This window comes from Saccostrea echinata, unplaced genomic scaffold (assembly GCF_033153115.1).
Source record: "Saccostrea echinata isolate AGI-Se365-2 ecotype Australia unplaced genomic scaffold, CSIRO_AGI_Sech_v1 ptg000022l, whole genome shotgun sequence".
Classification (NCBI taxonomy): Eukaryota; Metazoa; Mollusca; class Bivalvia; order Ostreida; family Ostreidae; genus Saccostrea; species Saccostrea echinata.
This window is the reverse complement of record NW_026889771.1, coordinates 13,757,606-13,771,343: the sequence shown is the minus strand read 5'-3', so window position 1 is coordinate 13,771,343 and position 13,738 is coordinate 13,757,606. Positions and strand designations below refer to the sequence as shown.

The window sequence follows — 13,738 nt, the reverse complement described above, 5'->3', positions numbered from 1 at the left end:
TAAAAGTTAAAAATATTGAACATTTAACCAAAGGAAAAAAAAGGATAAGATTCAGCTTTTCGAGAGGTGGATTTGGCAGCGCATAATGCATATTGCTTTTGTAACAGCTCAGGAAACATTGTTGGGCTGTTGAAACATTGCTGATATACAATTAATGAGTGATGACATTACATCTAATATTGGTACAAGACCTTGGCTACAACAGCAATGCAATCAACGTCAGTATTTTTGGTCAGTGTTACACGCATCACCCTTGCCTCTGGATTATGATAAAATATTTGGTTTGAAATAACTCATTTCCATGCATGTGGGGATCTAGGAAGCCCCCCCCCCCCCTGGAATTTAAGAGTTATTAAATTTCCATGTAAAAATAACGGAAAAAAATAAATTGGACCCCCTCCCCAGGAAACACGGACCCACATTAAAATGGAAAAGAGTCGTGTATGTGGAGAAAATTTACTAAGAAAACTGGGTACATTAACAACAACCCCCCCCCCCCCCCCCCATTGAAATAGGATATTCAGGCATGTCAAAAAGTTTCTGAGTCTGACATTGGTTAGAGTTGATGTGGAACCACCCCCATTCCCGGAAAAAAAAATCCTGGATCCGCGCTTGTCCATGTGTTACTAGACAAAGCACTATGCAGAATTTCTCATTTATAATACATGTGATTACATTAATCTTAGAATCAATTACCAGGCCTGAAGAATAATGATGACTGACCATTTTTTGATTTTGTCGATGTTTCCCCAGATTCTTAGAGGAAAAGGGTTGTAATGATTAATATCGTAAAGAAAGTTTATGAATTGTTGAAATTCAGTTAAAATATTAGGGACGAGAACACTGGATTTTATTTCAAAATCTAGGTTTGACGTCCCTTTTTCTAAAACAAGCAGTTTGTGCGTGGGTTGGGTCGTAATCATCATGATCATTAGAAGCGAACGAAGTGCAAACTTGATCTGTAACTCATCGAGATAGACTCGCATTCCAAAAAATCAGTTTATATAATGCATGCAAGGCTGAAACGTCCAGAAAAAGAGGAAAACTAAGTGGGATAGACTGGCCGGCAGACAATCAGACAAACGGACAGAAGGAGAGGGGAACTACAGTTCACTCCGGTTTCACCGGTATGTGATTAAAACTAATATAAAACATGTCGACCTTTCAACATCATGCCACATTACATTTTCCGGAACAACTGAACTTGGTGTATATTTGTTCAAATGTTGTTTATGTCCCTCTCGAGAATTTTTCACTCATAAAGAGACGCCACCACTTGCCGGGCTGCAAATACAGACCTATACTTAGGGCCACTGAGCAGTGCGTGATCTTTTTTCGTGCCAGCACCTACTGCGACACAGGACCTCGGTTTATACGGTCTCATCCGAAAGACCGGTCTCCACGTCCCGCAGTGGGATTCGAACCCGCGACGTAAAGATCAACTCCTTACGCCGCGACTCGAGAACAAACGCTAGTGTGAAACCCTCACTAGGCGTCTCAAACTCGAAAACTATGGTCCAAATTTCAGCATACTGAATTATATTATCGCCCAACAAAATACTGTCGCCCATCAACATATATTGTCGGCGGCAACAATTTACATCGGTAATGCCGCTATGTAACAAAACGAAAAGAAATAAGGATATAATTTGAATATAAGGGGCAATTAATATGCCCCGTTGACATCATCAACTCTTTGCCGATCACAAAATACGCTGGGCAACATTCTACGACAATGAATGATTCTGGTATATTTTTAAAACAAATTGTAACTTTGTTCTTTTTGAGATATCGAAACAATAATTAATGCTAATATGCAGGATTCTTATAGCTGCCCACTTTAACTTTTTGTTTACTAGTATTGGATCCATGTTCCTCAAAACATTGCTGAGAACTGTCAAAACGTCCCATTCAAACTCCTGTGTTCCTACTTGGCCCCACATGGGGATCATGGTTTGAACTCATACTCAACAGTAAAGCTTTTATCCTACCGAAGTTTGGACACTTTTGCCCAGAGTTTCTAGAGGAATTGTTTTCAATGAACTTACACTGTTTTTGATCCCACCCATCCGTCTCCCTTTCCCATGGTGGAGACAACTACTCAATTGTCCAATGATCCCTTGTGCAAAGTTTCATTGAACTCGACCAAGTGGTTAAACATGATAAGCAAAAAAAAAACAAAAACAAAACTCAATCTGTCTTGCCTTTCCAGTGTATGTTTCATGCAGATTATACAGACAGCACGATAAGCTCCATTAACTGTTTCGTACAGACATTTTTGCAAGAGTCGTTTTGTTGGTATAATCGCCAAGCTGAACTGTCGGCAAACTTCTCTGTTGCATAAATTGCGTGTTCGATGTACGACGTTTCCTTCTGAACAGTGCTATGTTGACAATTTTGTCAATGAATTGTAAGCTATGGAGTATCTGGACCACAGTTATTACCTGCAGTAAAACTAACAATGTATCGATTTTCACAATTTCGATCTATATCGTAAACCCAGATATTCTGGCATTAACGTGGTAAAGTCTTGATATCAAATTGATTAAATACATAATACACCAATGAAAATTAACTACTTTTTGTAACCGAGAATGAAAACTGATTTAAAATACCGATATATGCATGATATTGTCCGTATGAATTGTACAGAAAACTTTTTTTTTTGTAAGAAGTAAATTAACATTTGGATTCCTGGTCGAAATTCGTGCGTTGTCTGTCGTTGTTGATCTCGTCGTTAACTTTTCAAACCTCATCATCTTCCCTTCTAAAGGGAGATAATTAAAAAAAAACATAGGATTAGGGAAATTCAAAAATCTTTTCAAGAACTTGATTTATCAAGCATAAAAAAATGCTATATCTCTGGTTCTTGAAAATGATCGTTATGATAACTTGAATAATTTGGTTAAGCGTAATATACTTTAAAACCTATTTGATCTTGACAAGTCAACATATATATATATATATATATATATATATATATATATATATATATATATATATATATATATATATATATATATATATATATATATATATAGAATGTGAAGGAAAAATGTCTGCAGTTGATATTTTCTTGACGCCATTAGGTTACATCTATATTGATTTGAGAGATCACAATATGGACGCACTGGAAACAACACGACACATTGATAGACCACCATATCTACCATACAATTTGATTAATATGCTCCAAACACTGTGCTGCCTATGTTCCTGAATATGGATTACAGACTCAAGCTTGAAAATTACACAGTAATTTGGGCATGTCAGAGTTACTTGTACACGATAATCCTCTGTCGCATACTGTATATGATAACTCCTCACGGTGATATTAACATCAAAACTTCATAGAAAGACATAATATATGATTTTAAGGTGGCTGTTTAATGCCCGAGAGACTCTTGTTTCGTAAATTTTCATTTGTTCAGAGCATAATCGTTTTAATTTAACTTTGAAAATCGTTGTTAACTTTATATAACTGGAAAAATAAAAAGCTCCGCGGGTCACAACAATTAAACATGTTAATTCAATTGCCTTCTCGGCCAATAGTATTCAACATTCAAGAAGACATTCAAGATATGAAAATATAGTGAATTTTCTTAAAAAGGCTTCAAACCACATCCAAAAGGAATGTTTCAGCAATTTTAGTCTGCAATCTTAAAGTTCTTAAAGGCTACAATTTGTCAAAAATCATTTTTTTCAAATAAAAAAAAAAAAATAGTCGGGCTTTGCCATGTAGTGCTGGTACAAGCTCAGTTAAAATTTTTGTCCATGACGTAGGTGGAACATCAACAGAGAATATTTTTTTCCCAATCAAAGTACTAATACCAGTATATTTCGGTATATTATATACCATGTATGCATGTAAAATATGATGTCTGGATGCATGGAATGAAATTCAGGCGTCCTCATGATATAAATTAAAATTCGTTGTGACCATTGGAAAATCTGCGGTAAGTCTGCGAACATCCTCACAACGTCAGGGTTTCCGAGTCAACAAGAACCCCTGACGTTGTGAGGATGGTCTGTGAACCGGAGATCTTTCCCGGAGGTGTATGCTACATTCGACACCGCCCCCTCCCACCCCCTTGAGTCAGTATATAGGCACAACAGGGCTGTGAAAACTGCAACTATTCGGTTTCTACATACTGAAACTATATATGAAGTTCTACCAGATAATTGATATATGACAGAATTAATTGAAGACGTCGGTGTATTGAAAACCACCTCATTCTTTTGCTAGCTCAAAGGAAGGCAATGTAATAAAAAAAGATAAAAAAAAAAAAACAAAAACAAATGAAGAAAAAAAATTTCACATTGTAATTTTTGAATTAAATGCAAAAATTACAATATGACATAACGTAATTCTTGTATTTACTACCTCCCGGTAACTTGTAATTTTTGAATTCACTGGCTGGTAGTAAATACAAAAATTGCAAAAATACAAAAATTACAATATGTCATATTCTAATTTTTGTATTTACCACCACCCGGTAAATTCAAAAATTGCAATATGGCATCATGTAGCTACACATCATGCGTATACGGTATACGCGAGGGCGGATCTAGAAAAGGGTGGTATGGGGGTTCGGGTCCGAACCCTACACTTTGTGCAGATGACCCCCCCCACACACAAACACACTCACTGAACGAGATCACGTGCTCCCCCTTTTTTGTGATGGTCCTCCCTATCTCATAGGTTCCTGGATCCGCCTATGAAGCGCGCCAACGAATGTCAAATTCTTAAGCTACGTTGAAGTTATTTTTAACGCTGTTATTTTTGTTCAGATAAATAAATGAATAAATAAATAAATAATAATAATTCTTTTCTGTAGAAGATTTTTATTTTTCTGCTGAATATAAAAATGTATGCAAATTTTACGTTCATTTCGCATATAGTTTAGTAATTTGTAGGCCCTCAAGAAAGGTCATCATGAAATATGTATTCAAACCTTAAAACTGGCAGCAAGATGATGATGATAATTATAATAATAATAGTTATGGTAAAAATAATAACAATATTACTTCATTATTCATTATTGCATTATAACATTATACCATTATACATTATCATGATTATTGGCTTTTCTGATTAAGAAAGATAGACAAAAGTATACTACTGCTAGTACTGGGAACAGATACTCGGTATAATAATACTATCAAATCTATAAAAGTTAAACATTAAAAATAATCAATTTATATGATTTACTCTGTATCTTAATTTTGTTTAATCAGCTTTTAATTTCATGACAGCATTTGCTGTCTAAATATTAACAACTCAATTCCGATGTCGGTGATATTTTTTTTTCATCTTCAGGTATTTGAAACTAATTATGCAATTAAATTAGCCGTCATATCCATAGTAAACAGAAAGTATGCACAAAGAATCAAAGAAAATTGCAAAACATATTTACCCCCCCCCCCCCCCCTTAAAAAAGTCATAGATCCGCGCTTCATACAAGCACCAAAAGTGTGAATGTTAATAATAGTTTCATCAGTTTATTTCATATAATAAAAATCTTTACGTTGTAAATGTGACAATACTTCTTTCTGTATTACGCTTCCTTTTTTGGAAACGCGCTCATGCATAAAAGAAATAACATTTGTTCAATGTCGTGCGCGGCCCCGCATCAAGCAATCTGACACACAAGTAGTGGAACGCTCAGTCAAAATGGCTGATAACGGGGAAGACGGAGTATCGAAAGGTGTGCACAGGCGTGGAGCTTTAAGGCAGAAAAATGTGCACGAAGTGAAAAACCACAAATTTGTTCCTAGATTTTTTAAGCAGCCAACATTCTGTAGTCACTGCAAGGATTTCATTTGGTACGTGATTTTGTTTGGCACCCATGCTCGTAAATTCGATGCTATTAGTTTTGCGGGAGTATACAATATTACTATAGATGACAACTGCTATTTTTAGAAATATCCAATGTTTTGATCCTTCAAGAGTTGATCAGAATCTGTTCTTTATTTTAGGGGCTTTGGGAAGCAAGGTTTTCAGTGCCAAGGTAAGTTTCCGAGATTTTTTTTTTATATTTAACGTTAAAGAAGCTGAGGAAAAAGTGTAATTGTTTCTCTCAGGGATAAATTTTGAGAAAACCCTGAAAATATTTATTCCAGGAATTCATCATGTCTAAAAGCTAACATATTTTATTCTTTGGGAATAGAAATTAGTAATCATTCTAGAAAACAATTTACAACTGCTCAAGTTTTCCTGAAAGTGTGTTTTCAAGGGACATAACTCTTCAAGTCTGTTAGTAGCTGTGTCTGAGATGGTGCAAATTGGGGCCCATTTACATAAGATTAGAGAATACAAAGAACATTGCAGAGAGTTGATATATATTATATTGATGCACTTGCAAATTATTTGCATTCTCACACACCCACATAGTTCCTGGAATTCAGGTTATCAGGTTTGCAATCAGAGACATTTTAAATGGGACAATCAAAACCATAACAAGGATACAAACTGAAAATTCAATGACAATTTACTAGTTAATTGTATAGATATAGAAACCCAGCTGTCATTTTAAAACCAGCTTTAGCATTCAGGGATTCAATATCCATTTATCTGACAAATAATATGAATTCAATTAAGTGCCACAGATGTTATTGTGAGATATTATTTTTAGTTGTTGTAATGACACAGATGTTATTGTAAGATATTATTTTTAGTTATTGTATGCTGCAAAGCAATCAAATCAGGAAAAAGCTAAATCAGGATTCCTAAAGTAGAGATTTATTCAGTCATTTCAATTTTGTTACTCTATCTGAGGTATTTTTATCATTCTGAGAAATGAGAATAGGGCCTCTTTGCAATGTGTGTAGGTAAATTCTATTGTGTGTGGCATATGAAATTTATTGTGATGAATTATCATGACAGTGACCTAAAGAAGAATATTTTTAATGTAATTCATATTCACATTTCTGTGACATAGATGCAAACATTATGTACATATATTGACAAATGAGAACCAATTAAGTATGTTTTATTAAAAGTTTTCCCGGATGTCCTAAATTATCATGAAATTAAGAATGCGTTGATTTTGAAACCTTTTTTAAAGCAGAATTAATTTGCGAATGAATGGAGATTTTATAGCTCTTACTGAAGTTTAAGAGACCAAGCATAAACAGATACACATTGTATAGAATTAATTTTAAATCAGTTGTAATGTTGTTGATTTTGCTTTAATTCTTTAAGTTTCAACGAAAATATATGTATTTATATATACATGTATAAACTTTTAAAAGGTTATTCTGTATTAAGGTGTGTAACAAACCATCTAGACTTGAAGAATTTATTGCATCACTTTTCATCATTGAACTGAACATCTGTGCAAGGAGAGTCTATTTCTCATACATGTTTTTGAAGTACTTTTATTTTCTCACTTACATTTCATTGTCTGGACGTGTTTGAGACAAGATAAAAAAAAAACCAATTGTGGTAAATCTACTCTTTTGATCAGGTGCGTCATTTATTTGGCTATAAGGGAAAGACTCCCGTTTTGCTGAACAATAAGTAATAAAAAGCTGTTATTACTCAGTTGCACAGGTGAAAAGAAACAATCATTAGTAAATATCATGGCATGGTAGAAATATAATACACATCTACATGTTAATTATTAATTAATAAACTAGGCAAGAGTGACAAAGCCTCGGTAATTAGAAGGTAATAACATTTATGCTTGGGGACAAAAAGAGGGATGTCAACATGGAGTTGTAGTGTCCAATTATTACCTTACGTCAGTCCATAAGTATGTATTACTAGACTTGCGTAAAAGAATGACAGCGTAATGATACCCCCATAGTCTAGATGTCTGGAATTTCCCACCAGAGTTCAGAGAGTTTACGAGGCTAAATGTTGGTAAACAATGTTATATACACTTGCATTATCTACAACTTTATGGGGAAGAATCACAAGTAATTCTCAGGTTCAAAAGGGCCTTTCTATATATTATTTTGAATGGTGTATATTTCTGTTGAAAAACTGAGTGATGAAAAAAATTTCTGAACATACAGGGTTTTCATATTAATAGAAGAATGATATAAAGTGCTACTGATATGCCTTTATTCAGGAAGGAAGAAAAACAAAACCCCAGAACAAATCTCCCTGTGTAGTTTTTAAGTGTCAACATCCCCATTTCTGAAACCCAGTAAATCTTGATAACACTGTAATTGTGCGGGCTTGAAAATCTGTGTTATTATCTTGTCTCTCTGTTTTATCTGGTTGGTGTGTTTTTCAGTAAAATTATGTTGTCTGTGCAGTTTCCTTTGATGTAGCTGTACTGTGTGACCAATGAGGGCGTTCTTGGTGATAACACAGATTTTGTGTGCATTTCCTCATTTGAAAATTAGTTCAGCTAATGTCCTTGATTTTTTAAAGTTTATCCCAGTTTTTATTAACATTAATCATTATTTCAAAGCATTTTTATCTTTGCTGAATATGTAATAGGGTGTGCACTATAAATTTGCACCACTAAAGAAGATGTATACTTTTTTTTTTTTGGTAAGAATGTCATTTTGTAAGAAGAAGTGTGATTTGTTTTAGCAATTTGCCATTAATACAGGCAAGTGAATTATCTGTATAAACAAAAAGCTGGCATAAACCTTTCTCCTTTGGCTCTATCAGTAATTACTATAATGATATACAACCTTCCCACTTGGTACTTAGAAACTACCACACAAGAATCTAATAGAGAAGTGAAAAAATGTAATTGTATGTGCTCTCTCTACTATGAGAAAAAAAGCTCTAATATTGCAGCATTTCATTTGCTTAAAATAATCATGTAATATGAATAATATATGATGACACTGAAAATGATATTTGTGGCATGCTGATATTTGAAACATCATCAACAATTTCTTCCCTTTGTAACAGTATGATAATTTAGCCTACAGTGTTAAGAGGAATATTGACTATATTGTGCATTTTAAACATTACTCTTTTAACATTGATGTGATCATAGCTAGATTTGGAAATGGGGGAAGTTTTGTGACACAAAAGTTTTAAAAGATGAATAAATCCTTTTTTGGCCTGGACATACTCGGGGCCTTATTAAGGCAGCCCACAGACCCCTGGTCTCAAGCCTGTTGCCCCCCTTTTTTTTTCAAGAATCCTGGATTAACCACTGAGAATAGAGGAAAAAAGAAGACATGGCTTATTGCTTTATGCTCATAGATGGGCATATTTTAGAGAATTACATTTGACTTTCAAAGTACTCGGAGACTGGCTATTATTGAAATTTAATATCTTTTATCTGTGTACAACTTTCCACTACTTTGTACCAAGATCATCTGGAACAGGAGAAGGAGATAGGAGACTCTGACATATATTCAGATCATAACTTTGTAATGTTCAGATTATCAGGGTTTGACATTAACTTTTATGAGTACTAGACCAGTGGGGCTACTTCCTATAATTTGTATTAGCCCTGACAATAAAACCACTAGCCCTTACCTAATTGCACATATACTTCTTATAACCTGCTAATTTTAATGAGATAACTGTTGCTTCATTAAAAAATTCACATTTATTTATAGTATTAGTTTTTAATAATATTCACGTGTCATGATCAACTACTGCAGTTTTTGACAAACTGATAATTTCGAAAAATTACATTATTCTAAATATTAAACTAATTAAAATTTTAATAGCACCTCTTATGACTGCGACTTGCCTATTACAACCAGTCAGTGATAAAAATAGCTATTGTGTCATGCTTGGAAATGTTCTTTTACACAATGACTTGGTGTTTACAATTGACAAATAAGACAATTTCTTAAAAAGTGTTTAGAATATTTACATGTATTTGAAAGACTGAAATAGAAGTTTACGCACATTTTATCCATTTGACCAGTTGATCTCAGTCACATACACAGGGTTGTGGATAACCACTCGCCCACTCGCAAATGCAAGTAAAATTTACTGTGGGCGATTAGATATTATAAATCTGATCGCCCACATGGCAAACAATTTTTTTTTCAACACATAATCACATTTCATTTTTTTGTATGTACTTTCAGTTTTAATAAAACGCTCTGCTAACATAGATTATTTGTGTTGCATGCAAAGCAGATTTGTCAAACATGTGCATGACTTAGACCAAACATGGCAATTTATTGGAGCGGTTGAAATACAAATTACTTTGATGATACTTTGAGATTGTTCATATGAAAATATTGTAACAATCCGCTATGGTTGTCAGACATTCCATCCAGAATACTGGTAGTTATAGATGGAATTATCGTGTCAAATGCACATGATAGTAGATCGGAATCAAACTTTGTCACAGGTTGTATGTCATATATATCCCCCCCCCCCTTGTTATACCATAGAGAACATATTATTGGATCAAAGTTTTTAGAAAAGAGAAAACCTGTTGAAACTTCAAATACTGCGAACACATTGATGACTTTGAATAAAAAATCAATTTAAAAATTAAGGAATTTTTTATGCATATGATGTGTGCTCGTTGATCACATTTTGAGCTCATAAAATTTGAAAAGTTAGGAGCCCATCCCTGATACATTTTACACAATTGGACCACTCATTTACTCGGTACTTGGTAGGTTAGACGTCCTTTTGTGTTAAACTGATTATAGAATTGATAGTTTTTCAAATAGAAAAGTGAAGATCACTGGGATTGCTTATAATGTTCTCAATGCAGACCATATACACTATGAAAAGATCACAGGTACTAGTGGACAAGACTATGATTCTATGATGCAACTCCCCCCCCCCCCCCCCCCCCCTTTAATGATTTTCTTTCTTTTTTTTGAAAATTAGTTTTTTTTATATATAATTTTCTTTATTTTAAATGTCTTGCCAATTCATCTACATGTTCCTGTTAAAAAAAAATATTATTAAAATAACGACCCAGATGCAAATTCTAGTAACATTCCACAAACTTGCCACACAAAAAGACTAAACCAAGGATCATTATTGTATTTTAATAATGCTGTTGTCATAGTTTCAAGTCCAAGTGCTACCTTTCTCTTCTTTTGTAAAAAGTACAAAGCAGTAGAGCTACAGTTTCATCAGAGACTTATGGTTGTTGTATTAATTTGAAAAGAAGGTTTTCAAAAAATGTTTTAAGGTTTGACCAACCAATTTGGAAAGTATGCTTTAGGGAAGAAGGATTCATGAAGCTGACCTTAAAATGTGGAATGAATTACATGGCGATGTTTCTATGTATGATTTTTTGTACATTCCAAATAAACTGGAAAATTAAAAAAAAAAGCAATTGCAGTAATGGCATACATGAAGAGTGTAGAAGATCTACTTCAAAACTAAAGACTGTAACATCCAGTGCAAGCAGATTTGATTAGCTAGCATTGATTTCAAAGATCATTTTTCTTTTCTTTGGATCTTTCATCTGTGTCTGCAAAGAAATAGTTCTCCAATTTTGGTAATAGATCAAGATCCGTTTTTCATTGAATGCACTGGAGAATTTGGTTAGATGGGTTGCCTTTCTTAGCAGTTTGTATTGAAATTGTTCTTCCCTCACTTGTTTTGTTTTTTTTTCCGGTGCACCTCTTAAAGATGTCTTGTTTGGTGCAAAGTGTTGATTTTGATCATAATTCTTTGATCACATTCTCTTAAGCATCCTAGTGTTAAGTGAAAAATCTAATCATAAGTTTTTGCAACATAGAATTTGACTTTTTTAATTAAAAAAAAAAAAACTGAAAGATTACTTCAATATAGTAGTAGTTTACACTTATCACCCTGCAAGTAAGCAAGGTTGATATAGATTTGTTTTAGATATATATATAGTTGTAATATTTATTTTGATAAGAGCATATTCAAATTACAGCTGAGTTTTACAAAGATGTTTTTCCAGCAGATTTTTTTTTCAATGTGTCAAGTTTCCAGCCATTGCTATCAAATTTAATCCACTGTAAATTGTAGACTATTGCTGAGATGGTGAAGATTTTGTTTGTTGTGGAAAATTCATCATATTAGATTACTTTTTAATGTTTAAGTATGTCTTATAGTGAAAACCACCAAGATTACTTGATAGGAAGGAGAACTTGATTTTAAACGTATATATTGCTTAATTTTTGTAGCATTTGTTTGTCAACGTCAGACATTTTATATTATGCAGGCATAGTGCTTGTACAAGACACAACCATAAAATCACAGGTCACCCTCCTCAGCTGACATATTGTCTTATTCCTGCATTAAAGCTTACCTTAGACAAAAAACAAACAAAACATATAGTCTACAAAAGACCATAAAGAAATTCAAGTGAAGTAGTAAGAAGACAATATCTATTCCAAAAACTGTCAATGGTACTTCAAACCATTTAATTTTTTTCTTTCTATTGTCAGATGAAAAGAATTTTCGTGCTCAAGAGTTGTTAGATTTGATCTGAATGACATAACCTTGGTCTCTTTTCCAGTTTGCAGTTTTGTGGTACACAAAAGATGTCATGAATTTGTCTCCTTTTCCTGTCCAGGAGCAGACAAAGGACCCGACTCTGATGTAAGTATAATGTTGCACTGCATTAACAAAGCTAAATATTTACATTCAACATATACAGTCAAACCTCATTATCTTGAACTCAATGGGATTGAGAAAAAACTCCGAGATACCCAAGGATTCGAGATATCAAGGGTATAAAAATACTTAAAGAATAAGGGGTTGGGACTTCCAAACTTCTTGACATACCCATGGTATCTGAGATATCAATGTTCGAGATACCGAAGTTCAACTGTACATATATATTTTTACACTTATGTGTTTGTGTCTGTTGAAGAGAAATTGGCTTATATCTCAGAGATGTAGTGATGGGATGGAAAATTATTGTGGATGAACTTAATTTAAAGAAGCTTGGTTGATCCAGTATTAGAATTTTTTTGTCATTTTGAATTTAATCCAGTTGTATGCTAAATAAATGGCTTTTGATCTTGCCAGCAGAAATAAACCATCATACCCATATTTGATCAAAGATAGGAGTTCAGCTTTTAATACATTTATAGTGCTTTGTCTGAATAGAGCTATCATATTTGCCCTGTTAAGTGCCTTTGCCCTCATAGAAGCTTCTCTTAACTGTTTGAAGTCCCTGTATTATTGCATAATTCATACAATACATTTACTGATACATTGCTTGATCAGTTGACTTACTATCAGAATAACTTCTCTTCTGTTTTATCTGTAATTCTTAATGTATACTCTTCTATATGCTTGAGATTTTGTAGGAGGAATATGGTATATCATCGTATTTTTATGTATGATCTTTGTAGTACATATTGTTTGATAATTGGCCTTTGTTTCTCCAGCTCTAGTTATCATCAGGATACATAGACTGAGTTGTTGTGCTGAAAGCATGTTATCAAGATGTGCATCTTCAGTCAACGATGACAATACCCATCATTACGATTTCTGCACAACAGATTTTTTTTTTTTGTCCAGAGAACAGTAAAACAGCAGATCTCCGAATAGATTATTACAAGTAAACCAGGAAGTTTTCTAGCCCCAGTAGGAATAAATTATTGACCATTGCACTAAAAAAATATGGCCAAGAAAGAACGTTATATACTTTGTGTACCTTTGTTTCTGATTTATTCTGTGAATGTTGACAATGTGTTCTGAAAAATCACAAATTTTCGTGGGGTCAAATTTCTGTGGTTTAAGGAAAAAATAGTCATTGGGTTCGTGGGGATTTTACTTTGTGGATGAACAATTGATGAGTATATATATATATTAAATTTTACATTTGTGATGGACATGAAT

At 33.6% G+C, this 13,738-nt stretch overlaps 2 protein-coding genes across 3 annotated transcripts in view; one reads left to right on the top strand and one right to left on the bottom strand.

Moving 5' to 3' along the window:
• LOC133190462 (spindle assembly abnormal protein 6 homolog) overlaps nucleotides 1-13,738 on the bottom strand; it is a 281,161-nt gene that overhangs the window by 194,873 nt on the left and 72,550 nt on the right. The window lies entirely within an intron of this gene.
• Nucleotides 5,622-13,738, top strand: part of LOC133190463 (calcium-dependent protein kinase C-like) — a 55,143-nt gene continuing 47,026 nt past the window's right edge. Inside the window, exons 1-3 of one of the 2 annotated variants that reach the window (XM_061326118.1) lie at nucleotides 5,622-5,826; nucleotides 5,980-6,011; nucleotides 12,405-12,487. In XM_061326118.1, the coding sequence (XP_061182102.1) occupies nucleotides 5,675-5,826; nucleotides 5,980-6,011; nucleotides 12,405-12,487 (267 nt within the window). In that variant the 5' untranslated portion in view covers nucleotides 5,622-5,674. The remainder of the gene's footprint in view (nucleotides 5,827-5,979; nucleotides 6,012-12,404; nucleotides 12,488-13,738) is intronic. The other variant, XM_061326117.1, reaches the window with a different exon arrangement.